The sequence below is a fragment of the Myxocyprinus asiaticus genome, chromosome 6 (assembly GCF_019703515.2).
Source record: "Myxocyprinus asiaticus isolate MX2 ecotype Aquarium Trade chromosome 6, UBuf_Myxa_2, whole genome shotgun sequence".
Classification (NCBI taxonomy): Eukaryota; Metazoa; Chordata; class Actinopteri; order Cypriniformes; family Catostomidae; genus Myxocyprinus; species Myxocyprinus asiaticus.
In genome coordinates this window covers 366,363-387,850 of record NC_059349.1, presented here as the reverse complement: position 1 = coordinate 387,850, position 21,488 = coordinate 366,363, and the positions used below count along the sequence as shown (strand labels likewise).

Below are 21,488 nucleotides of genomic sequence, written 5' to 3'. Positions count from 1 at the left end.
AGAGATGTAGAGTTTGTGTGTGAATAATTATATTTTATTAATTATTTTATTTTTTAATATTTGTTTTTGTGTGTCTATAATTATGTGGGACCACTGGGATGTTGTTTTGCATAGAATTGGGGGGGGGGGGGGGGTTGTGGTTAAGTATTGGCAGTTGTGGTTAAGTATTGATTCTGTTTGTATATGTTCTTGCTTGTGTGTTAATATAGGAATCAATAAAAAATGTTAATAGAAAAAAAAAAACATTAACTAAGATGAATAAATACTAAGGTTAACGGAACCTTATTGTAAAGTGTTACCAATATTTCTAGAAATAAAATAAAAAAATAATAATAATAGAAAAAATAAACAACAACAAAAAAAAAAAAACATCGGCGGTCGTCAAGCTATCCATGGTCCAGTTCTGGCCTGGAGTGTGCAAGTTTAAGCTTGTCTGGACATAGTTCAGTTACACTCTTTTCCAAAACATGAACCAGTTTTTTAAAAAAAAAATTTTCTTATTCAGTCAAATGTATTTATGCAAATTGTTTATCCACTGGGTGCAGTCAAAACTACAGACTTAAAAAATGTCAAAGCTGTTACAGAAGTGATGTCAGCTCATATGCGCAACCTTTTTTCACAAAAGATAAATCGGTGATGAAAACCAAAGCTTCAAAGAAAATACACAGGAAAATTTGCATTTTATTCTCAACTCTTTTTTGTAGTTCTCATAAAAAGATTATGTGAAGTGTCACTGTACTTGCCTGACAGTGTTTAGTTGTATATTTGGGCCCGTCGTCACTGTTTGCAGCTATATTTTAATACTGCTCTTCACAATCTACATTACAGATAATTACATATAGTATGCATATAGTAGTTTGTCGTCTTATAGTTGTGAACAAGTCCCTCAATTGTCCTAAGTGTCAAAAGTTTGATCTCATTATATATATACAGTTGTGATCAAAAGTGTGCATACCCTTGGAGAATTGGTAATATATGTATCATTTTTAAAGAAAACATGAGTGAGCAGGCAAAATACATTTCTTTTATTTCTTATGGGATTCATATTCAGCTGTAGGTTATAACAGAATGTCACAATCATAAAACAAAACATGGCAACAAAGAAAAAAATGAAATTACCCCTGTTCAAAAGTCTGCATACCCTTAGTTCTTAATACTGTGTATTGTCCCCTTTAGCATCAATGACAGCGTGCAGTCTTTTGTAATAGTTGTCTATGAGGCCCAAAATTCTTGCAGGTGGTATAGCTGCCCATTCGTCTTGGCAAAATGCCTCCAGGTCATGCAAAGTCTTTGGTCGTCTTGCATGAACCGCACGTTTGAGATCTCCCCAGAGTGGCTCGATGATATTAAGATCAGGAGACTGTGATGGCCACTCCAGAACCTTTTTTAAAGGGTAGTGCGAACTGCCAGACACATCATCAGAGGTGAGCTTCCCTCCCTCCAGGAAATATATACAAGGCGGTGTGTGAAAAAAGCTCGGAGGATCATCAGAGACTCCAGCCACCCGAGCCATGGGCTGTTCTCACTGCTACCATCAGGTAGGCGGTATCGCAGCATCAGGACCCGCACCAGCCGATTTCATGACAGCTTCTTCCCCCAAGCAATCAGACTTCTGAACTCTTGATCTCCCATGATCAATATACATCAGCACTGCACTTTATTACTCTTACTCTTATATCTCACACCGGACTGTCATAAATTATATTATTATTATATATATATATTCTCTCTTAACAACTTACTATCAACCGACAGCCTGAATGTCAATACAGTACAATACAACCTACTGAACATTCTATATATACTACTACATATACTTTTTTATATATTTTTTATTTTTATTGAATAATGTGTATCTATATTGTGCGTATTGTATACTGTACAGTGTATGTTATTATTTGTATATTGTTGTGTGTAATTATGTGTATATCAGACGTTTAAATTGTGCTGTGTTAATTTAATGTTAGTGTAATAAACATCACTGTAACGACTGCTATGTTGAACGGAACTGCACCCAAGAATTTCACACACCATTGCACTTGTGTATATGGCTGTGTGACAATAAAGTGATTTGATTTGATTTGATTTGATCAGTGCCATGAAATAATAAAAAAATAAAAAATAAAATCCTTTCTAATCAATTCTTCAGAGACAACCCAATTATTACACAACTCTTCAATGGAAAGTGCACCTCAGGCAAGGTCACAAATACCTGAACATAAAGGCTGATTTATAATATTTGCTTGACAAATGTGCAAATTATTTATTTCAATCTTATGAGTCAAGTCAAGTCAAATTTATTTATATAGCGCCTTTCACAACAGCTGTTGTTTCAAAGCAGCTGTACATGAAATTATGCTATAGCAGAAAATGAATGAATATAATGCCAATATTAGTTATCTTTAGAACTATTAATGGTTAAAATTAGTAAACTAAGTGTGTGTATATGATTATATACCATGTTTATCAGTTATTTATTTCAATATATTTTTTAATATGGAGAAAAAGTGTAAAATATAGTTATATTGGGTCTTATGATCTTGACAATTACGCCATGTTACGCCAATTAAAGACATTAAATTAGTAGTCTGAGTAACCCCTACCCCATCCCAAATGCCCACTTATGATAACCCCAGCCCATACTAGCATAGCTGTCAGAAGCCGGGCCTGTATACAGCTCTGGAAAAAATTAAGAGACCACTCCAAATGCTTCTTAAATCAGTATCTCTACACAGGGGCGGACTGGCCATAGGGAGAACCGGAACTTTTCCTGGTGGCCCGGCCGAGAAACAGGGCGAACGGCCGCGATAAGCTGAACAGGTCATGACAGGCTGAAGAGGGCCGCAAAACGGCACCGCGATATGCGATATTCCATTCCAGTGTCTGATGAATTCCTGCTTGAATCTTTGTATCAGGAGTGGCATAAAATCAGCAATGTGAAAGACTGGTGGAAAGCATGCAAAGACATATGAAAGCTGGGATTGAAAATACGGATTATTCCACCAAATATTGATTTTTGATCTCTTCCTAAGTTAAAATATTAGAATTGTGTTGTTTAAAAATGAATATGAACTTGTTTTCTTTGCATTATTCGAGGTCTGAAAACACTGCATCTTTTTTGTTATTTTGACCAGTTGTCGTTTTCTGCAATTAAATGCTCTAAATGACAATGTTTTATTTGGAATTTTGGAGAAATGTTGTCAGTAGTTTATAGAATAAAACAAAAATGTTCATTTTAATCAAACACATACCTATAAATAGTAAATCCAGAGAAACTGAACATTTGGAGTGGTCTCTTAATTTTTTCCAGAGCTGTATATATGGGGCGTTTTCCAAACTGCATTTTTGCGCACTTGAAGGGCACTTCGGGAAGGGGACGTCACTCGAAGAGTCGTTACAAACAAAAGTAAGAAATTTTATTTATTTTCTTTTTTCATAAAAGGCCCTTTTACAACATTTTTTAGTGATGGCTACAATCAAATTGTAATGCCGTGCTTTCTTTAGAGAGCCCACATCAAGAGCTTTGTCCTTTGTAGTGAGTAGAGCATAGGGACGATCACCTTCGATTGGAATTGGCACATATTTTTTTGGTGGGGGTTGGCACAGCCATTAACTAGGAAAATAAAAAATGGCACTCCATGTCAAAAAGGTTGCCGACCCCTGCTATATACAGTATCTTACCTTGATAAGAGAGTGTATATTCCTTGACACACAAGAGATGATGGTGTTCAGGTGGTGACCTTTTTTTTTTCAAACGAAAAGGCGGGAGGAGGAATGTTGAGGCACGTCAATCCCCAAAGCTTGTGGGGGAGGGGACTGCATGATAGTGCTTGCTTTGATCAAGTGCTGTGTGATTTATTTAGATAAGGAAAATATTGTTTTTGAGCAGCACCTTTTGAGAAGATATCAACAAATAAATTAATAAATGAACACACGTATACACACCGTATATATCTACAGTATACACACACAGTACACACAAAACAATTTAAAAACGCCTAGAATTTCATATTCTTTTAACCATATTAAGTTAACAAATTAATTGAAAATGAATCAGTCAGCTGAATCAATATTTTTCATTTTATATAATCACAGTTGTACCTATTACATTAAATCAACTGCAAATACAACCTTCAATTAAGAAATGATATATTGGCTATAACCCAAATGGGGCTGTCCCCAAATGTTGACTCACTGTCATAACACGCTCCTATGATAGAACCGCGGAGGTTATTGTCTCTTTATATAAAAATTCACGTTTGATTTGAAAGTGTATAATTGATGTTATAGAACAAAACGTCCATGTATCGTGAAGTAATGTTTACCACAGACCTTATTTTACTCCTAAATTGAAACCCCCATTATAAAAACACACAGGAAAATTACGAGGGAACCCAGTGGCGAATTAAACAAGAGCCCGTCTGATGGGTGAGCCTACAAGCTTATCCTAAATATTGCAGTGGTCCCATAGAGATTTTATGGGCGGTACACTGGCGAGGAGACAAGAGGCCATTCTTTTTGAATGAATGTTTTTTTTATTTTTATTTTTTTATTGCTTTAACCAATATAACATGACAGTCAAACCAACTGAAAGCATAAGAAATAAACTATATATATATATAAAAATAAAAAATAAACTTACAAAAAGGTATATCGACAATATACAGATTTCAAAAGGCTATAAATTATACAATATACAATGCATATAACATTAAGATTCATAAGGGGATATTTAGGGCTTTATAAAAGTTAATACTCTTTAGCGCTTTACTGTTTTTAACTCCTGTTAACAAATTAAAGTAATACTTCACTTCTATTTTGAAGTGTATGAAGTTTGGTTTCTGTGACAACCATTTACATTTATGAATAAAAAAATTCCATAAATCAACAATACATTTATAATATACCATGCTTTATGTTCAATTTTACTATCAAAATAAAACAAAACATCCTCTTTCCTTAAATGCATATCAATACCCGTATTCATCTTAATAAAATATTCTAAATGAATGGATGTTTATGGAGGAGATGCTTCCTGACGCAGAATAAACTGCTTTTGTGAGGAAAAAATTAATCACTTAATGAATTGAGCGCCTGTCTGCCAATCTTCAATATGTTTTAAACTAAAAAATCCTTTCGGAGTGAACTATGTGTGGAGTTTACTACGATAAAATAGCTGTTTTATAAGGGAAGTCACAGAACATTTTGCGATATGTAGGTGTCAGTTTACGGCTCTACCCATTCATTTGTATTGTATCCGCAAACGGTGACTTACTGTCGTATCACGCTAGTTGACCGTTATGCTTTCTCCTATGGTAAAAGCGCCGATCTCAGTATAGAAGATCTCCTGTATAGAATATGTCTAATATAGAAGCTCTCTAATTATAGAAGCTCTCTGATTAAACTTCCGTGCTTTCCTACAAATTGACGTCACGGCTAAACAGTCCCCCTTCCGTTTGCAGTGGTTCAGTCTGATGTTTGTTCGCGACGGTCAATAGCTAAACTCGGCCAACATTAAATCATCATCAGACTCAACTAACAGTAAAGCATCATGTCTGTGGCTTTCGCACCGCACCGGCAGCGCACTAAAGGCGACATAACGCCCGCAGGAATTCAGAAGGTGAGTTCAGTCAGTCATTTATGAACAGAATGCGTCATCATATGTGTGTGGTGTAGAGCGTTAGCTGTAGCATCTCTCCCGTCAACACTTTGGTAACACCAGAAATAATCATCACACACACACACATTTATATCATGATATTCGTGAGCTGCCGGAGAATAATCCCACACTCATGCGGTAGAGATGATTTATATACTGTATCTAGCTTTTCACACCGGCTCAGATATACCCTGCTCTGCTGGCTCTTTGTTAGCCGCAACATGTTCAGCACTCTCATTTATCACCTTTTTGTACACGATTCATAAGCATCTCGGTGCATATGCTCAAACAGGGAACAATGTGCTTGCCATTTCTCATCACTAATAGTGTTACTACCAGCCTGTTTTTGTAGTATTATACGCGTATGGTTACAGGCACGTATGCTAACGCCACTGCCATCGATTACTCGGGTCTGATTAGATCAGTCAATATCCATTTTCCATTACTCTGGTCTGATTTGATGACCGACCTAGAGAATAATTCATAATCATACCTATCATCTCCTTGGATATTGTTAAATTTGGTTTAATAATTAGGGATTAAAAGATCTCTCTTTTTTTTTTTTCTAAATGTATTGCTTTTGCAATTTTTTTTATACATAAATATAAAGTGTTTTCTTTTTGTTTTTTCAGATTAACAGTTTTTTATCGATTCACATAAATGAACACAGAAAAACAAAACATATATACACAGAATCAATATTAACCCCCACTATTACCCTTCCCCCTCCCAGTCCCACCCTGGCCCCATCAACATCCCAGTGGTCGTAAGTGATATAGACACACACACAAAATAAATAACCAAATAAAAAATATAATAATTATTATATAATAATAATGATTATTATTAAATAATCACCCATCCATAAATGACATTTTATGCCCCATTTCTCCACGTACACGTTGTACTTCCCCATTCTTCTAAATGACTCCTCTTCAAACGCCGCCACCCTTCCCATCTCCGAACACCACTCCTGGAAAAAGAGTGCTCCAGCCGACCTCCAGACCCTTAAAATGATCTGCCTGGCGATCATGACACTGGTTAAGACCTAACTCTTTATGTGTCTATTTTCAATATCGATGATCGCCCAAAATAAAGAGTCTGGGGCAAAATAATACCCGAGTGTCTAATACATCGCACACCAGACTCTGAACCTTCAATAAAATTTCCTGTATCTCAACACACCCCCAAAAGACATGGGTTTTGTCTCCATACTCTGATTGGCATCACCAGCAAGTGGGTGTGTCTTTAAGACCAAGCCTATACAATCTAGAAGTGGTCCAATAGAACCGATGTAAAATCTTGAATTGCATAAGGCGCACCCTTGCCTCTCTAGATGCAGTCTTGATGTTTTTTAGAATCCTAGCCCACTCTCCCTCCTCCAATTCCAAGTTTAAAAATGTCTCCCATAATCTCTTGAGAGTGGTTGAGGCTCCGTCCCCCAGACTCTAAATTAACAGGGAGTAATACACTGATGCCTCATGCCCTTTTCCAAAAGCAGTATACACTACTCTCATAGTATCTACTGCTTTAGGGGGCTGTATGCCATTCCCAAAAATAGTACAGAGCAAGTGGCGCAGCTGTAGATACCTAAAAAACTGACATCTGGGGATTCCAAAATGTTGAACCAAATTTTCAAAGGATCTCAACACACTGCTCTCATATAGGTCACCAAGTGTAGTAACCCCTATCACAATCCATCCTTACCAGCAGAAAGGGGACTTATTAATACGTAGTTTGGGATTCAGCCATAAGCTCGAGGCAACATTTAGATAAATATCCGAATTAAACACTCTGGACACTTTTGTCCATACCGGGTACAAATGCGAGATAACGGGGTGTAATTTAACTTCTCCGGTTAGATTGATAGACTTTGCATGGCAAAATAGGGTGAACTTCCTGTTCAATACAAAACCAGGGAGGGGCTCTTCCAGGTAGAAGCGACCAATGAGCCAAATGTCTGAGACCGTACGCATAATAATAAAACAAAATCTTGGGTTGGCCTAGCCCACCTTTCTCAATCGGCCTGTGCAGCTTACTGAAATGTAATCTGGGACATTTACCATTCCAAATGAAAGACTTCGCTATGCTCTCAAATTGCTTGAAATAAGAGAGGGGGACATCTATAGGAAGTGACTGTAGCAGGTAGTTGAATTTTGGAATACAGTTCATTTTAATAACATTAACCTTCTCAATCATCGATAAATGTAATGAAGCCCACCTGCCCACTTCGCTTGAAAACCTTTTTATTAAAGGGTCAAAATGAACAACTAAATCAGACAAATTTGCTGGGAATAAAATACCCAAATACTTAATGCCCTGTTTGGGCCACTGGAAGGTGCCTGGCTGGAAAGCTGTTACTGGGCAGTACGCTGTCAGAGCCAAAGCTTCGAATTTAGACCAATTGACTTTGTATCCTGAGAATTTAGAAAAGGAATTAATAATTCTGTGGAGGCAAGGCATAGATCTAGTTGGGTCAGAGATGAATAATAAAATATAATCTGTGTAAAGCAGAATCTTATGCACCATACCTCCCACCATCACCCCTGGAAAATTATCCTCCTTTCGTATCGCGGCTGCTAATGGTTCCAGGGCAAGACAGAACAATAATGGGGAAAGAGGGCAACCCTGCCAGGTGCCCCTATCCAGAGTAAAATAATCTGAAATTAATCCATGAGTGTTTTGGTGAATGAGGCAGACTGTATGATCCGACCCCTAAGAACCGCCTTAAGTGCCTCCCAAGCCATGCCCACAGAAGATACTGAGGACCAGTTGGTCTCCATATAGACATTTATTTCAGCCTTTAACAATTGTTGGAAATCAGGATTTTGCAAAAGGGGTATATGACTATATGATTTATTTTTCTCCATATGTGGCAACACCTCTAAATGCACCAGGGTGTGATCTGAGACCAAGATGTTTCCAATTGAGCAATCATCAACAGATGAAATGAGGGACTTAAATATAAAAAAAATTATAATAATTTTATTCTTGAATAAATCTTATGGACTGATGAAAAAAAAAAAAAGAATAGTCCCTTCCAGATGGGTTCAAAAGTCACCAAATATCTGTAAGACCAAGATTTTTACACATCCTGAGAAGCGTCAGTGTTGCTCTAGGGGGCTTACACACTTTTGCTTCACTAGGATCAAGGACTGAATCCATCAATAGATTAAAGTCTCCTCCCAATATTATATCATGAGGGGTGTCAGCAGCTTGCAACATCCCTTCAGGATCTATAAAAAAGCCCTGATCATCAGCATTAGGTGCGTAAATATTAGCCAAAATCAACCTTTGCCCCTGAATTTCAGCTAAAACAATAATGACTCTTCCTAATTTATCTTTAATCTGTTTGATACATTTGAATTGTAGATGTTTACTTATCAATATAACGACTCCCCTGCTCTTACTTGAGACAGCACTAAAGAAAACATGCCCACCCCATATCTTCCCAAATGTTTCAGCTTCCTGCGGGGAAAGATGCGTTTCTTGAAGAAATGCTATATCATATTTCTTACGCTTAAGAAAAGAAATAACCTTCCTTCTCTTTATGGGGTGCCCCAACCCATTCACATTTCACGTGCAGAAAGACAGTCCACTCATAATAACATTTTGACATATTAGAAAAAATTGATTGTGTGTCAGAAACAAGATTATAAAGACCACATTCCCCATTAGTGCAACAGCCAAACCCTGAACTTCCCCCTGAACCAAAGAAACAGAAAAAAGAAAAACGTGCGCATTAACCCCGCGCACGACAGCGCCAACCGGAATCCGTCCCTCTAAACTCAAACAGTCCATGTATGCCTACGAGAGTCCCCGTGACAACTTTGCCATCAGGTTGCTCAAGTCCAGTGCTTCTGTACAAATTTTGTGAGGCATAATTACATAACAGAAAATACTCTGTAAAACAAACTCCAGCCAATAGGCAAAATAAACACAAAGAACGTGTAGATTCATTCACAGAACTGTCTCGAAGGTGTGTTCCTCCACAAAACAAGCTCCAGCCTCTAGCGGAACCAGCACAAAAAAAAAAAGGGGTGTTCAGTTTCCTCGGACAGTCAAACGAATGTTCAGTTAGTCGGCTGTTCATGAGCAGCAGATGACCTAATCCTTCCAACGACCTGCAAAAAATACTCCACAAAACAAGCTCCAGCCAATAGGAGGCATAAACACAAGGCATGTGCAAATTCATCCACAAACTATCCTGAAGGAGTGTTATTCCACAAAACAAACCTAAATTTTTTTTTTATGAAAGACATCGCTTGCTGTGGGCATGCAAATACCCTGCGGCCATCCTTAGTATCCATTGTCAATTTGGCCGGGAACATCAGTGCAAAAGCGATCCTCCGTCAATGCAAAAGTTTCTTGGAGTGTTATTCCACAAAACAAACTCCAGCCACTAAGCGGAACCAACAAAAAAGGCACCCAGCTTCCTCAGACAGTCAAGTGTATGTTCAGTGAGGCGAGCTCACTTGGGGGCAACTTTCATTAACATGAAAATCACCAAATGGCTTACTCACCCCATTGTCTCTATGAAAGACAATGCTTGCTGGTGACATGTAAATACTTTGCTGCCATCCTTAGTGTCTATTCTCAGTTTGGCCAGAAACATCAGTGCAAAAGCGATCTTCCGTTGATGTAAGTTTCTTGCATTCCTTGAATCGATCACGTTTCTCTCGTCAAATTTGCAAGTCTGGGAACAAGAACATTTTTTGATTCTTCCAAGAAGGCCTTCCTTTGTTCTTCACCTCGCGAAACACGAGATCTTTATCGGATGATCTCAGAAATTTGGCCAGAATTGATCGAGGCCTGTCTCCCTCATCAGATCTCCGAGCCGGGACACTGTGAGCTTGCTCGATTTCCAGTTTATGGCCTGTTATGTCAATCAGACTCGGGAAGAACTCGTCTAGGATTTTCACCATATCTCGGCCTTCCTCATGCTCAGGAATCCAGATAATCGATCCGTTTCTTGATCTCCCCTACTCTTGTAACCAACTCAGAGAATTTTGCCTCCATGGAAGTAATCGATCGACGTATTACCACAAGATTCTCCAAGTCCGACACAACCTTTGCCAGCATTACAGACATGCTGGACAGCTGGCCTTGAATTTCTCCTGCCGCACCGTCCAAACCGAGTCCCTGGCCTGCGGCCCTGTCAGGGGTATCAGCTTGAGAATGTAAGTGTCTTTTAATATCTCCAGAGCCTGAGGATTTTGAATTCTTTGACATGTTGACTTCTTAGAACAGTTATGTAGCAGGGTGTATTGAATCTCGCCGGTTTAAGACACAAAAAGGATTAAAAACTAGCCGTTCACACATCCAACCCTCACATGGCGTCATGCAAAGTTTTTTCTTAAAAAAAACACCACCCCATCTGTAATCTTTTAAAATGTAACTGAGTACCTAGATGTGCTGAAGGTGATGGAAAATCCACATGCCAAAAACATACTTTCTATATTAGACAAATATGAATTTATATAACAAACCCCTACACATTATTTATTTTATTTTCTATTGTTTTTGTTGTATTTTTATTTTTTTTGCTATTTAATTAAGTTTTAATTAAACAGGTTTAATTGTGTTCTCAGTCTGAATCGACAGACATTATCAAAAGTAATTTGCCTTTTTGTTGTTCTAAGATTAATCCAATTTATTGTTGTATAAAACTACAATTTATTTATGGTTTATTGATGAGATGAAAACTTCAGTGGTTCTAAAAGTGTAAAGGTTAACTAAGTTTGCAACAACAAATCATATAATCATATACTTAACTTCATATAGTTCACTCTAAAAATCTAATTTTATTTAAAACATGTTGACGATTAGTGGACAGGCAGTCAGTTCATTAAGTGATATAAGCTGTTCCCTCACAAAAGCAGTTTATTCAGAGTAAAAGCAGTTTATTCAGCGTACTTAAAGGAGCACTCAGTTAATTTTTTTTTTCTCATTATAAAAAGTTCTCCTAAAGACATGAATTGTAATTATGCAATATACTGTATGTAGGAAATCATGACCACTCACATTAAAATGAAGACTCCAGTCATATCAGTAACCTTATGAAAGATGTTTTATTGTACATGGAGAGGGTCCGCACATGGGGGCTGCCCATGTCACACGACCAGTTGAATACTACTCGCTTAAAGGTTTGTAAGCATTTCTCTTTTTTTCTTTTTCTTCTTATGGAAAGGTATCCAAAAAATGTCACACTCCCTGAAAGATATGAATGAAATAAGTGTCGTGAGATATCTCACCCGTCTCTGTGACCGCTCTAAAACTCTGTAAACAGCAAACAAAGATGTGTCTGTGGTCAATGACACTTTCTGCCTGTCAATAATTTTGTGCATTCTCTTAGTATTGTAGTTGCAGCAAATTATTGCTTAAAGCCGTTTTTATGCCATGTTGCTTATAACAGTTGTCAGTTGAAGGCGCTATTTTGCTGCTGTTGTTTTTAACAACGGTTTCTGCTCTATATCTGTCTCAAAGCTCAATTGTTAACTTTGGAGTGCTGGGTTTTGGAAAGAGGGTTGTGACTAATCCAACGGCTCAGTTTGTGGAAATTCTAGAATGGCTAATATCACTTACAGCACCTTTTAATCTCAGTACCGTCATATTATTTGACACTTTCACTCATTGATTAAAGTAATCATGGCTAACTGTGAATTAGGCTTGGGATTGATGCCTTTTTCACGCATCGGTAATCAGAAGAGTTTTCCGATAATTATCATATCAATTAAAAAAATAATTTCAGATATAAATAGGGCTCCTCGTTGCACAAAAATCCTCTCTTCAGACATACTTATGGTGTCGACATGGCACGTTCTAAAATTCAAAACAATTATTTGTTTTCTACAAAGGTGCACACACACCACCAACGCTCAGCGTCAACATTCTGGACAAAGATTATTTACTCTAGTATGACTGGATGATATATTGTGGAGAAGTATCTTTCATAGAGCTTACATAATGTATTTTCAGCAACAAGCATGTCTTTTTGTGGTTTGACAGCTTGAATGAAAGACCTATTCATGGCTACATATAAAAATTGCATAATAGATGTCATGCAGTTACACCAGTTTCGCTAACCAGCAAACTCATCAATGTCTCTTTGTTCATTCTTGAAAAACTACAAAAAACTTTGTAACTTTGGACTGCCATCTGTGCCGCTTCACCTAGTCCTGTGTGTGTTTGTGTGTGAACGTGACCGCGACTGGCTTCAGTAAATTGTATATCACCCTCTTGTGGTCTACCAATGCTATTACGCCAGACTGTTAAACAGAGGCCAACTGAGTGAATTGGAAAGCATGCCAATTGGGCTTCTTATTATCAGCTAATTTTAATATATCGATGCTTAAAAAAAAAAAATCGATAAAATAATGTGCCGATCAGTAATCAGTTCATGTTGACTGAACTTGACTTACTGAACGGATATTCAGTATATAGGGTGTGATTTGCCAGGGTGGATTGGGGAGGGGGTGGGGTGGGATTTCCCTGCCTCTGCTTTTGATATCCCCCCTTCTGGTCATTAATTTTTTTTTTTTTATCTCTGGTGGGGATACGTTTTATGCATTTCTAGTCCGACTGAATGCAAACATATCCAACAGTAGATGGTACTATTAAGTAAAGCCCTATATTTGGACGTGATTAGTTTTCCAGACAAATGTCTGACTGTATATTAATTATTAACTGCAGATGTTTGTAATGTTTACTTTCGATTCACACGGGATTCTGGGGTTTATAGAGATCCCAGAGATGGGTGCCTAAACTCACTGCATTTACAAACTGATGTCACAAGTAGGGATGGGCATGAGTACTCGGACGTGGCAGCAATGATCGGTCATGAAAACAATTATCGATGATGATCATGCATGATGTGACTTCTCACTTAATTCAAAATTCAGTGACAATTACCTGACAACTAAACACAAACGTGTCAAAGAGGGAGCTTATTTTTAATTTTGAGATTAATTACGATGTGATCCCCATAGGAGAGAACGCTTGGACACACACACACACACACCAGGCATGTGGCAGTGGACTCAATGTGCTGCGAGTGTTTCAGACAGCTAGACAGAGTGCATCTAAATGGAACAGAATGCAGCGTCTTCAAAACTGAATTTCAACTTAACACGCATATAAAAGAGCCCATATTATGCTCATTTACAGGTTCATAATTTTATTTTGGGGGTCTACTAGAATAGGTTTACATGCTTTAATGTTCAAAAAACACATTTTTCTCATACTGTACATTGCTTCAGCACCTTTTTTCTAGGGGTATAACAAGCCATCGATCGAGCCAATGACCAACGATCCATTTTTATCGATACAATGCGTAAATATCGATATAGAATATTTTTTAAGATGCACCTTTATTTTAATACTCATGTCAGCCACGTCCATACGCATCTCCGTCAGGCGATGAAACAACCATATTACATTTCACTTTGAGTGCTAAATATGCTTTTCATGTGGAACAAGGATGTGTGTGGGGTCTTTGAAGCCAAATTGTGCTCTGCTATCTGTGCGGCGTGCACACGCGTCAAACGGGCTTCCCGCAAAATGCGAGCTCCATTGACAGAATCCGTGTGAAAGCATGAACTGGGCACTCCTTAAAATGTGAGCTCATGTGAGCGGGCTTCCATCGATATTGTTGCGCATGTGACCCATTAGAATTTTACATGAGAATTTGCTATTTTAAAGTACCACACATCAACACCCTTACATTTATCCCAGTTAGCTGTAACAGAACAAGAAAACCACGGATGGCAAGGATAGTTGGAAAGTCATGGGTAAGTATTTTGAATTGGACTAAACTGAAAATTAGCTGTCATCAAACAATTGATGATCACTTGTGTGTGACTATTTCTTATATTATTTATCTGTATAATTTTTTTCAACATCTGAAGTACCCTATTTTGTTGTGGATGTCCCAGTGTGTATACAGAGAGCTGAATAAAATAAATTATATTTTGGTTGCATTTGAGGGCAACTTTTTTTTTTTTTTTTAATTGATTGTATTAAATAGGCACATAATATCGGAATATTGATCACAGGCTCCCGTATCGTATCGTGGCAGACTTTGAAGTATTGGCAAATATCGGATCGCAGGCCAAGAGAATTGATTCAAGTTTGTATCGTGATGAAGCGTTCGATTTACACCTACTTTTTCACCCTCTGTCTGAAAAGCTCCGAGTTAACTCCTGTCTCTTTAAAACCCCCCTTTCCGAAAAGCCCAGTCTGCTCTGATTGGTCAGCTGACCCAGTCTGTTGTGATTGGTCAACCGCTTAGAGCGTGTGTCAGAAATGTAATGCCCCTTACCGAGTTTCAGCTCCCGAGGCTTCCTGAGCAGCGCATTCCTGAGGCAGGCATTATGCAAGTGTGTTACATAGTGACATGGCATTTCAGGCAGTTCAGGAGCAGTGTTTTCTGTGGGAGAGAATAACTCCCTTTGGCGTGGACTTTGTGCTTTGTAACTTTGCAGACCTTTTACATGCACAAACAGCTATATTACACACTAAAGGAAAGGTAAAATCTCAAAAAGCATAATAGAAAAAACAATGGAGATGGTTATGTCGTCTCCTGTTAAACCAACCACGATTTGAAAATAGACGGTTCAGACAGTCACAAAAAAAAACAGGTGCACGCTTACTACGATTACTACGGTAACCTGAAGGAAAACAGACAGACGTGTGTTGTGCACATTCTTTCATTGAGCTGGGCAGCGAATCTTCACATAATGACAACATATGATGCATTATATTTTGATTATGCAATATTTTGTAAATTTTGTAACAGATTATTTTATAACAGCCTATAATAATGAATAGACGATACACTGGATCAACAAGACAATGCAGCAGTCAAAGACGTTTGTCAGACATGTTATTATATATATACAGTTATGTACATGTCATTGCCACTTGAGTAACTGGTCTGAGTACTCGAGTAGACAAAATGACCAAAATGCCCATCCCTAGTCACAAGTAAATAACCCATCAGAAAATGTATATCTGTGCTGATTAATTATCAATAAATATTCAACATAAACGTATGCTGTAGCCTATCAGGATTATTAGAAGAAATTGATTGGAATACCTACCTAAATACAACACAACTGGTGACATTAGTGAGCCTGTAATCCTATATTACACTCGAAGTAAAAAATATGAACAATCCGTTCACATTGTTTTTTTGTTTTGTTTTTTATAAACCTCCCAAAAATATGTTCATAAATGAGAGGCTGCAGATACCCGAGCAACACTTAAAAAACAACTCTTCCCCTTCACTCTGTTCAAATAACAAAATTACATGCTTGTGTTGTGTACTAAATTCCCTTATCAAAATAAATAATGCTGGTTTGTTTCTTTCTTACATGGGTAAATAAACACTTAATTGCATTAAATACTTGAGAAAAAACATGCATCCATCCATACGCAACAGCCAGCATTATCTAAAGTTGGGAAGCATGTATTTTTTTCTGGTATCTTAAATGACCAACATCTTCAGACACATGGAGAACTTGAGAAACAACGATAATTAAAGCCAAGGGCTCACAGACGGTTCAGGGCCCATATTCACAAAAAATCTTAAGGCTAAAAGTAGCTCCTAAAGCGGAATATTAGAAGCAACTCTTAACAATCAGGGGCATTTCACTCCTAATATTAGGACTCATCAAATGTTCATTTAAGAGTAATTCATGAGCATTTTAACGCCAAAAGTAGCTCTTTAACCCACGACAGCTTAGAGTCCTCCTGAGGACTTCTAAATCCTTAAGAGTGACTCACAAATGGTCCCAAGCATGCCTTTTGTCGTCAATCCGCATTAAAAACAATTCTTTAGGATATTATGACATTGACCATTTAAAAAGATATCGCCTGAATCACAGTTGATTCGATGTATTTTAATAATATAGTTGTATAATATTATAAATGGTATAATGTTGACATTGACCTTTAAAAAAGGTATTGCCTGAATCACGAGGGTGTTTTCATTATTGTAAACTTGGTTCGACATGCAATTACCTCTTCCACAAACTGAAACAACCCAATTACACCGGAGATAAAGGTTTTGACAACTCTGCGCTCCCTAGCCACATCAAAATGAAACTGTGTAGTGCAGTTGAATTGGGAATTTCTGTGATCAGTCAGCAGAGTAATCTATCAAAATATATGTGCCCTCCCAGACCGCATATCATCCGACAATTCATAGCATATTTTTCCTGTGGATGCACGCTCTCTGCAGAGAAAAAAAAGGGCATTGAACCATAAACAATGAATAAACGTGCACCTGTGGAACGGTCATTAAGACACTAACAGCTTACAGACGGTAGGCAATTAAGGTCACAGTTATAAAAACTTAAGACACTAAAGAGACCTTTCTACTGACTCTGAAAAACACCAAAAGAAAGATGATGTCCAGGGTACCCACTCATCTGCGTGAACGTGCCTTAGGCATGCTGCATGGAGGCATGAGGACTGCAATAAATTGCAATGTCCAGTACTGTGAGACACCTAAGACAGCACTACAGGGAGACAGGAAGGACTGATCGTCCTCGCAGTGGCAGACCACGTGTAACAACACCTGCACAGGATCGGTACATCCGAATATCACACCTGCGGGACAGGTACGGGATGGCAGCAACAACTGCCCGAATTACACCAGGAATGCACAATCCCTCCATCAGTGCTCAGACTGTCCGCAATAGGCTGAGAGAGGCTGGACTGAGGGCTTGTAGGCCTGTTGTAAGGCAAAATTGCGCCTATGGGCACAAACCCACCTTCGCTGGACCAGACAGGACTGGCAAAAAGTGCTCTTCACTGACGAGTCGCGATTTTGTCTCACCAGGGGTGATGGTCAGACTCGCGTTTATTGTCGAAGGAATAAGCAATATATCGAGGCCTGTACTCTGGGGCGGGATCGATTTGGAGGTGGAGGGTCCATCATGGTCTGGGGCAGTGTGTCACAGCATCATTGGACTGAGCTTGTTGTCATTGCAGGAAATCTCAACGCTGTGCGTTACAGGGAAGACATCGTCCTCCCTCATATGGTACCCTTCCTGCAGGCTCATCCTGACATGACCCTCCAGCATGACAATGCCACCAGCCATACTGCTCGTTTTGTGCATGATTTCCTGCAAGACAGGAATGTGTTCTGCCATGGCCAGCAAAGAGCCCAGATCTCAATCCCATTGAGCACGTCTGGGACCTGTTGGATCGGAGGGTGAGGGCTAGGGCCATTCCCACCAGAAATGTCCAGGAACTTGCAGGTGCCTTGGTGGAAGAGTGGGGTAACATCTCACAGCAAGACCCGGGCAAATCTGGTGCAGTCCATGAGGAGGAGATGCACTGCAGTACTTAATGCAGCTGGTGGCCACACCAGATACTGACTGTTACTTTTGATTTTAAGCCCCCCCCTTTGTTCATGGACACATTATTCCATTTCTGTTAGTCACATGTCTGTGAAACTTGTTCAGTTTATGTCTTAGTTGTTGAATCTATTTATGTTTATACAAATATTTACACGTTAAGCTTGCTGAAAATAAAAGTTGAAATTGAGAGGACGTTTCTTTTTTTGGTATATAATATGAACTGAAGCGGGAAGCATCCAATCAGATTCTATGCTACAAGACTGTTTTGATCACGCGGACTGGGAGATGTTCCGGTCCGCCTCTGACGACGACATCAAGGTCTACGCGGATAGCGTAACGTGTTTTATCAGGATGTGCATAGATGACGTAGTTCCCGGAATTAAAAGCGGAGGTACGCACATTAAGTGCCGCAAGAACATCACTATTAATCCATGGTTCTGGTTAGGGTAGAGCCGTATAGTTTTGGTCGGCACTACGTCATCTATGCACTTCCTGATAAAACACGTTACGCTGTCTGCGTAGACCTTGATGTCGTCGTCAGAGGTGGACCGGAACATCTCCCAGTCCGCGTGATCAAAACAGTCTTGTAGCATAGAATCTGATTGGATGCTTCCTGTTTCAGTTCATAAACAAGCCAGTTATGCCCTCCGCAAAACTATCAGAGCAGCCAAACACCAGTACAGGGACAAGATTGAAGGACAGTTAAACACCACCGACTCTAGAAGCATGTGGCAGGGAATTAATATCATCACTGATTTCAAAGGGAATAAAAACTCTGCCGTGAACAGACCGCTGCCTCTCTCCCGGATGAGTGAAATACATTTTATGCTCGTTTCGAGGAAAATAACACCGTCCTCGCGGAGAGAGCTCTCACAGCTGAAGCTACAGAGGTTAGTACACTCTCCATCTCTGTAGCAAATGTAACCCGATCCTTCCGAAGGGTGAATATCCGTAAAGCCGTGGGTCCAGACGGCATCAGAGCGTGCGCGAACCAACTGGCTGGTGGACATTTTCAACCTTTCCCTCTCCTTGTCTGTATTCCCCACATGCTTTAAAATGTCCACCATTGTGCCTGTACCAAAGCAATCAAAAAATCACTTGCTTAAATGACTGGCGTCCTGTTGCTCTGACCCCCATCATCAGCAAATGCTTTGAGAGGCTAATCAGAGATTACATCTGCACTGTGCTGCCTGCCTAACTGGACACAACGCAGCTTGCATACTGCAACAACCGCTCCACTGATGATGCCATAGCATCTACACTACACACTGCTCTCTCCCACCTGGAAAAAGGAACACGCATATGAGAATGCCGTTTTTTAGACTACAGGTCAGCATTCAACACCATAGTGCCCTCCAAGCTTGATGAGAAGCTGTGGGCTTAAATAGCTCGCTGTGCAGCTGGATCCTGGACAAGCAGACACCTGGTGGTTAGAATGGGCAGCAACATCTCATCACTGAACCTCAACACTGGAGCTCTGCAGGGCAGTGTATTTTTATTGTATACAGTCTTCTTATTTTGTGTATACTGCATATTGTATAGGTGTATATTGTGTTGTGTAACAGATGTGTAAAATGGTTCATGTGTAAATCAGATGTTTAATGTAATTGTCATACTGCTATGTTGCTTGGAACCGCACCCAAGACTTTCACCAACTGTTGCACTTGTGTATGTGGTTGAGTGACAATAAAGGGATTTGATTTGATTTTGATTTTGAAACTACTTCCAAGAGTTCTTATAAAAAAATCCTCCACATGCAGCAGTGACAGCTTTGCAGATCCTTGGCATTCTAGCTGTCAGTTTGTCCAAGATACTCAAGTGACTTTTCACCCCATGCTTCCTGTAGCACTTGCCATAGATGTGGCTGTCTTGTCGGGCACTGTAGTGTACACCTTTATTTGAAATCCTAAGTTTATTGGCATTTTCAAGCATTGTATAGCCTTCATTCTTCGAAACAATGATTGACTGATGAGTTTCTAGAGAGAGCTGTTTTATTTTTATTTTTTGTCAGTTTTGACCTAATATTGACCTTAAGACATGCCAGTCTATTGCATACTGAGGCAACTCAAACACAAATACAAAGACAATGTTAAGCTTCATTTAACGAACCAAATAGCTTTCAGCAGTGTTTGATATAATGGCAAGTGATTTTCTAGTACCAAATTAGCAATTTAGCATGATTACTCCAGGAAATGGGGCCTGTCTAGTTTTGATCAAAAATTACTGTTTTCAAATAGTGATGGTGCTGTTTTTTACATCAGTAATGTACTTTGTGATACTTTGTGATCAGTTGAATGCCAAACTTTTGGCCGCCAGTGTATATATCGTCTGTTATGGCTGAAAAAAGCAGTTCCCTGTCTGCCAGTCACTGAGGGCAATTTAAAAGAGCGTGCTTAAACGTGACATCATCCATATCAACGAGGTCAACTCTGTCTTACTCATCTTAAGATTCCCTTATTAAAACGTGCTCTTAGCAGTTTTGTGAATAGGTTTTAAGCAAAAACTCCTAGCTAGGAACTCTTTGGAGAACTCCTAGTGGTAAGATAAAAATCTTTGTGAATACGGGCCCAGATTCACAAAATTTTAAACTTAACCTGGGATAATTTTATCGGGTGTTTTATAGAAGGCAAAAAATGCTGAAATTTGTTATTACCGGCGTGGTCATGTGGGAATGCACAAATCCAGAAAAATAACTGAAAGATGGCTGATCAAATTTGTTATTTGTTTGCTAATGTTAGCCCTGCAGCATAATATTTGAGAGCTAATCCTAATGTCTCCTGTTTATTTAACATAATTTAGAGTTACTAAGACAGTTAATTGTCAATACAGTTAAGTATTTTGATTAAATTCAGTTAAAATAATTATTTCCTTTTGTTTTAGTCTACATTTTAAGAATCTGAGACCGCTTTTGATATAAGTTACACCGTCGTGTGAATTAACCTCTGCTATCCTGCCATTTAAAAAAAAAAATTTTAGTCACGAGTTCAGTTGAGCAGAGGATTTTGGGTTTTTGGTCACCCCTTTTGTCGTGCTGTTAACTTTTGGCCCATGTGTAGGATCAAAGATCTAGTAATCTATAAATTAAGAATGCGGATATAAACATGAAATTAGACAACCCACACAAGGCCAAGACTGTCTGATGGACAAAGCACAGAAACAAAATGCCTGTACAGTCTAGAAATTTGTAAGATGTGTTATGAAGATGATACGAAGTAGACTGTTTTAAATGAACAGCTCTGAAAATTATAATAGCCATAGTGATTTTGCTTCTTTTCATATCAAACTCCGTAAGAATGTTGAATTAATGTTTACATTTTGAAACATTGCCTAATTGTTAAATGTATTCTTACATTTTGGATACTGAGCAGCTTATGATTTCCAGCCACGTGTATAACTGGGGTTTAACAAAGTTACTTTTCATTAGAGCTGCACTATTAATCATTAAAAGATTGCGATCTCGA

At 38.7% G+C, this 21,488-nt stretch overlaps 1 protein-coding gene across 4 annotated transcripts in view; it reads left to right on the top strand.

Annotated features, from left to right (window-relative positions):
• The first annotated feature begins 5,281 nt into the window (after positions 1-5,281).
• The window catches only part of LOC127442940 (protein SSXT-like), a 54,313-nt gene continuing 38,106 nt past the window's right edge, over positions 5,282-21,488 (top strand). For 2 of the 4 annotated variants that reach the window (XM_051701348.1, XM_051701347.1), the window contains exon 1: positions 5,284-5,620. In XM_051701348.1, the coding sequence (XP_051557308.1) occupies positions 5,552-5,620 (69 nt within the window). In that variant the 5' untranslated portion in view covers positions 5,284-5,551. Of the gene's footprint in view, positions 5,621-21,488 lie in introns of all 4 variants that reach the window. The other 2 variants (XM_051701349.1, XM_051701350.1) reach the window with 2 other exon arrangements.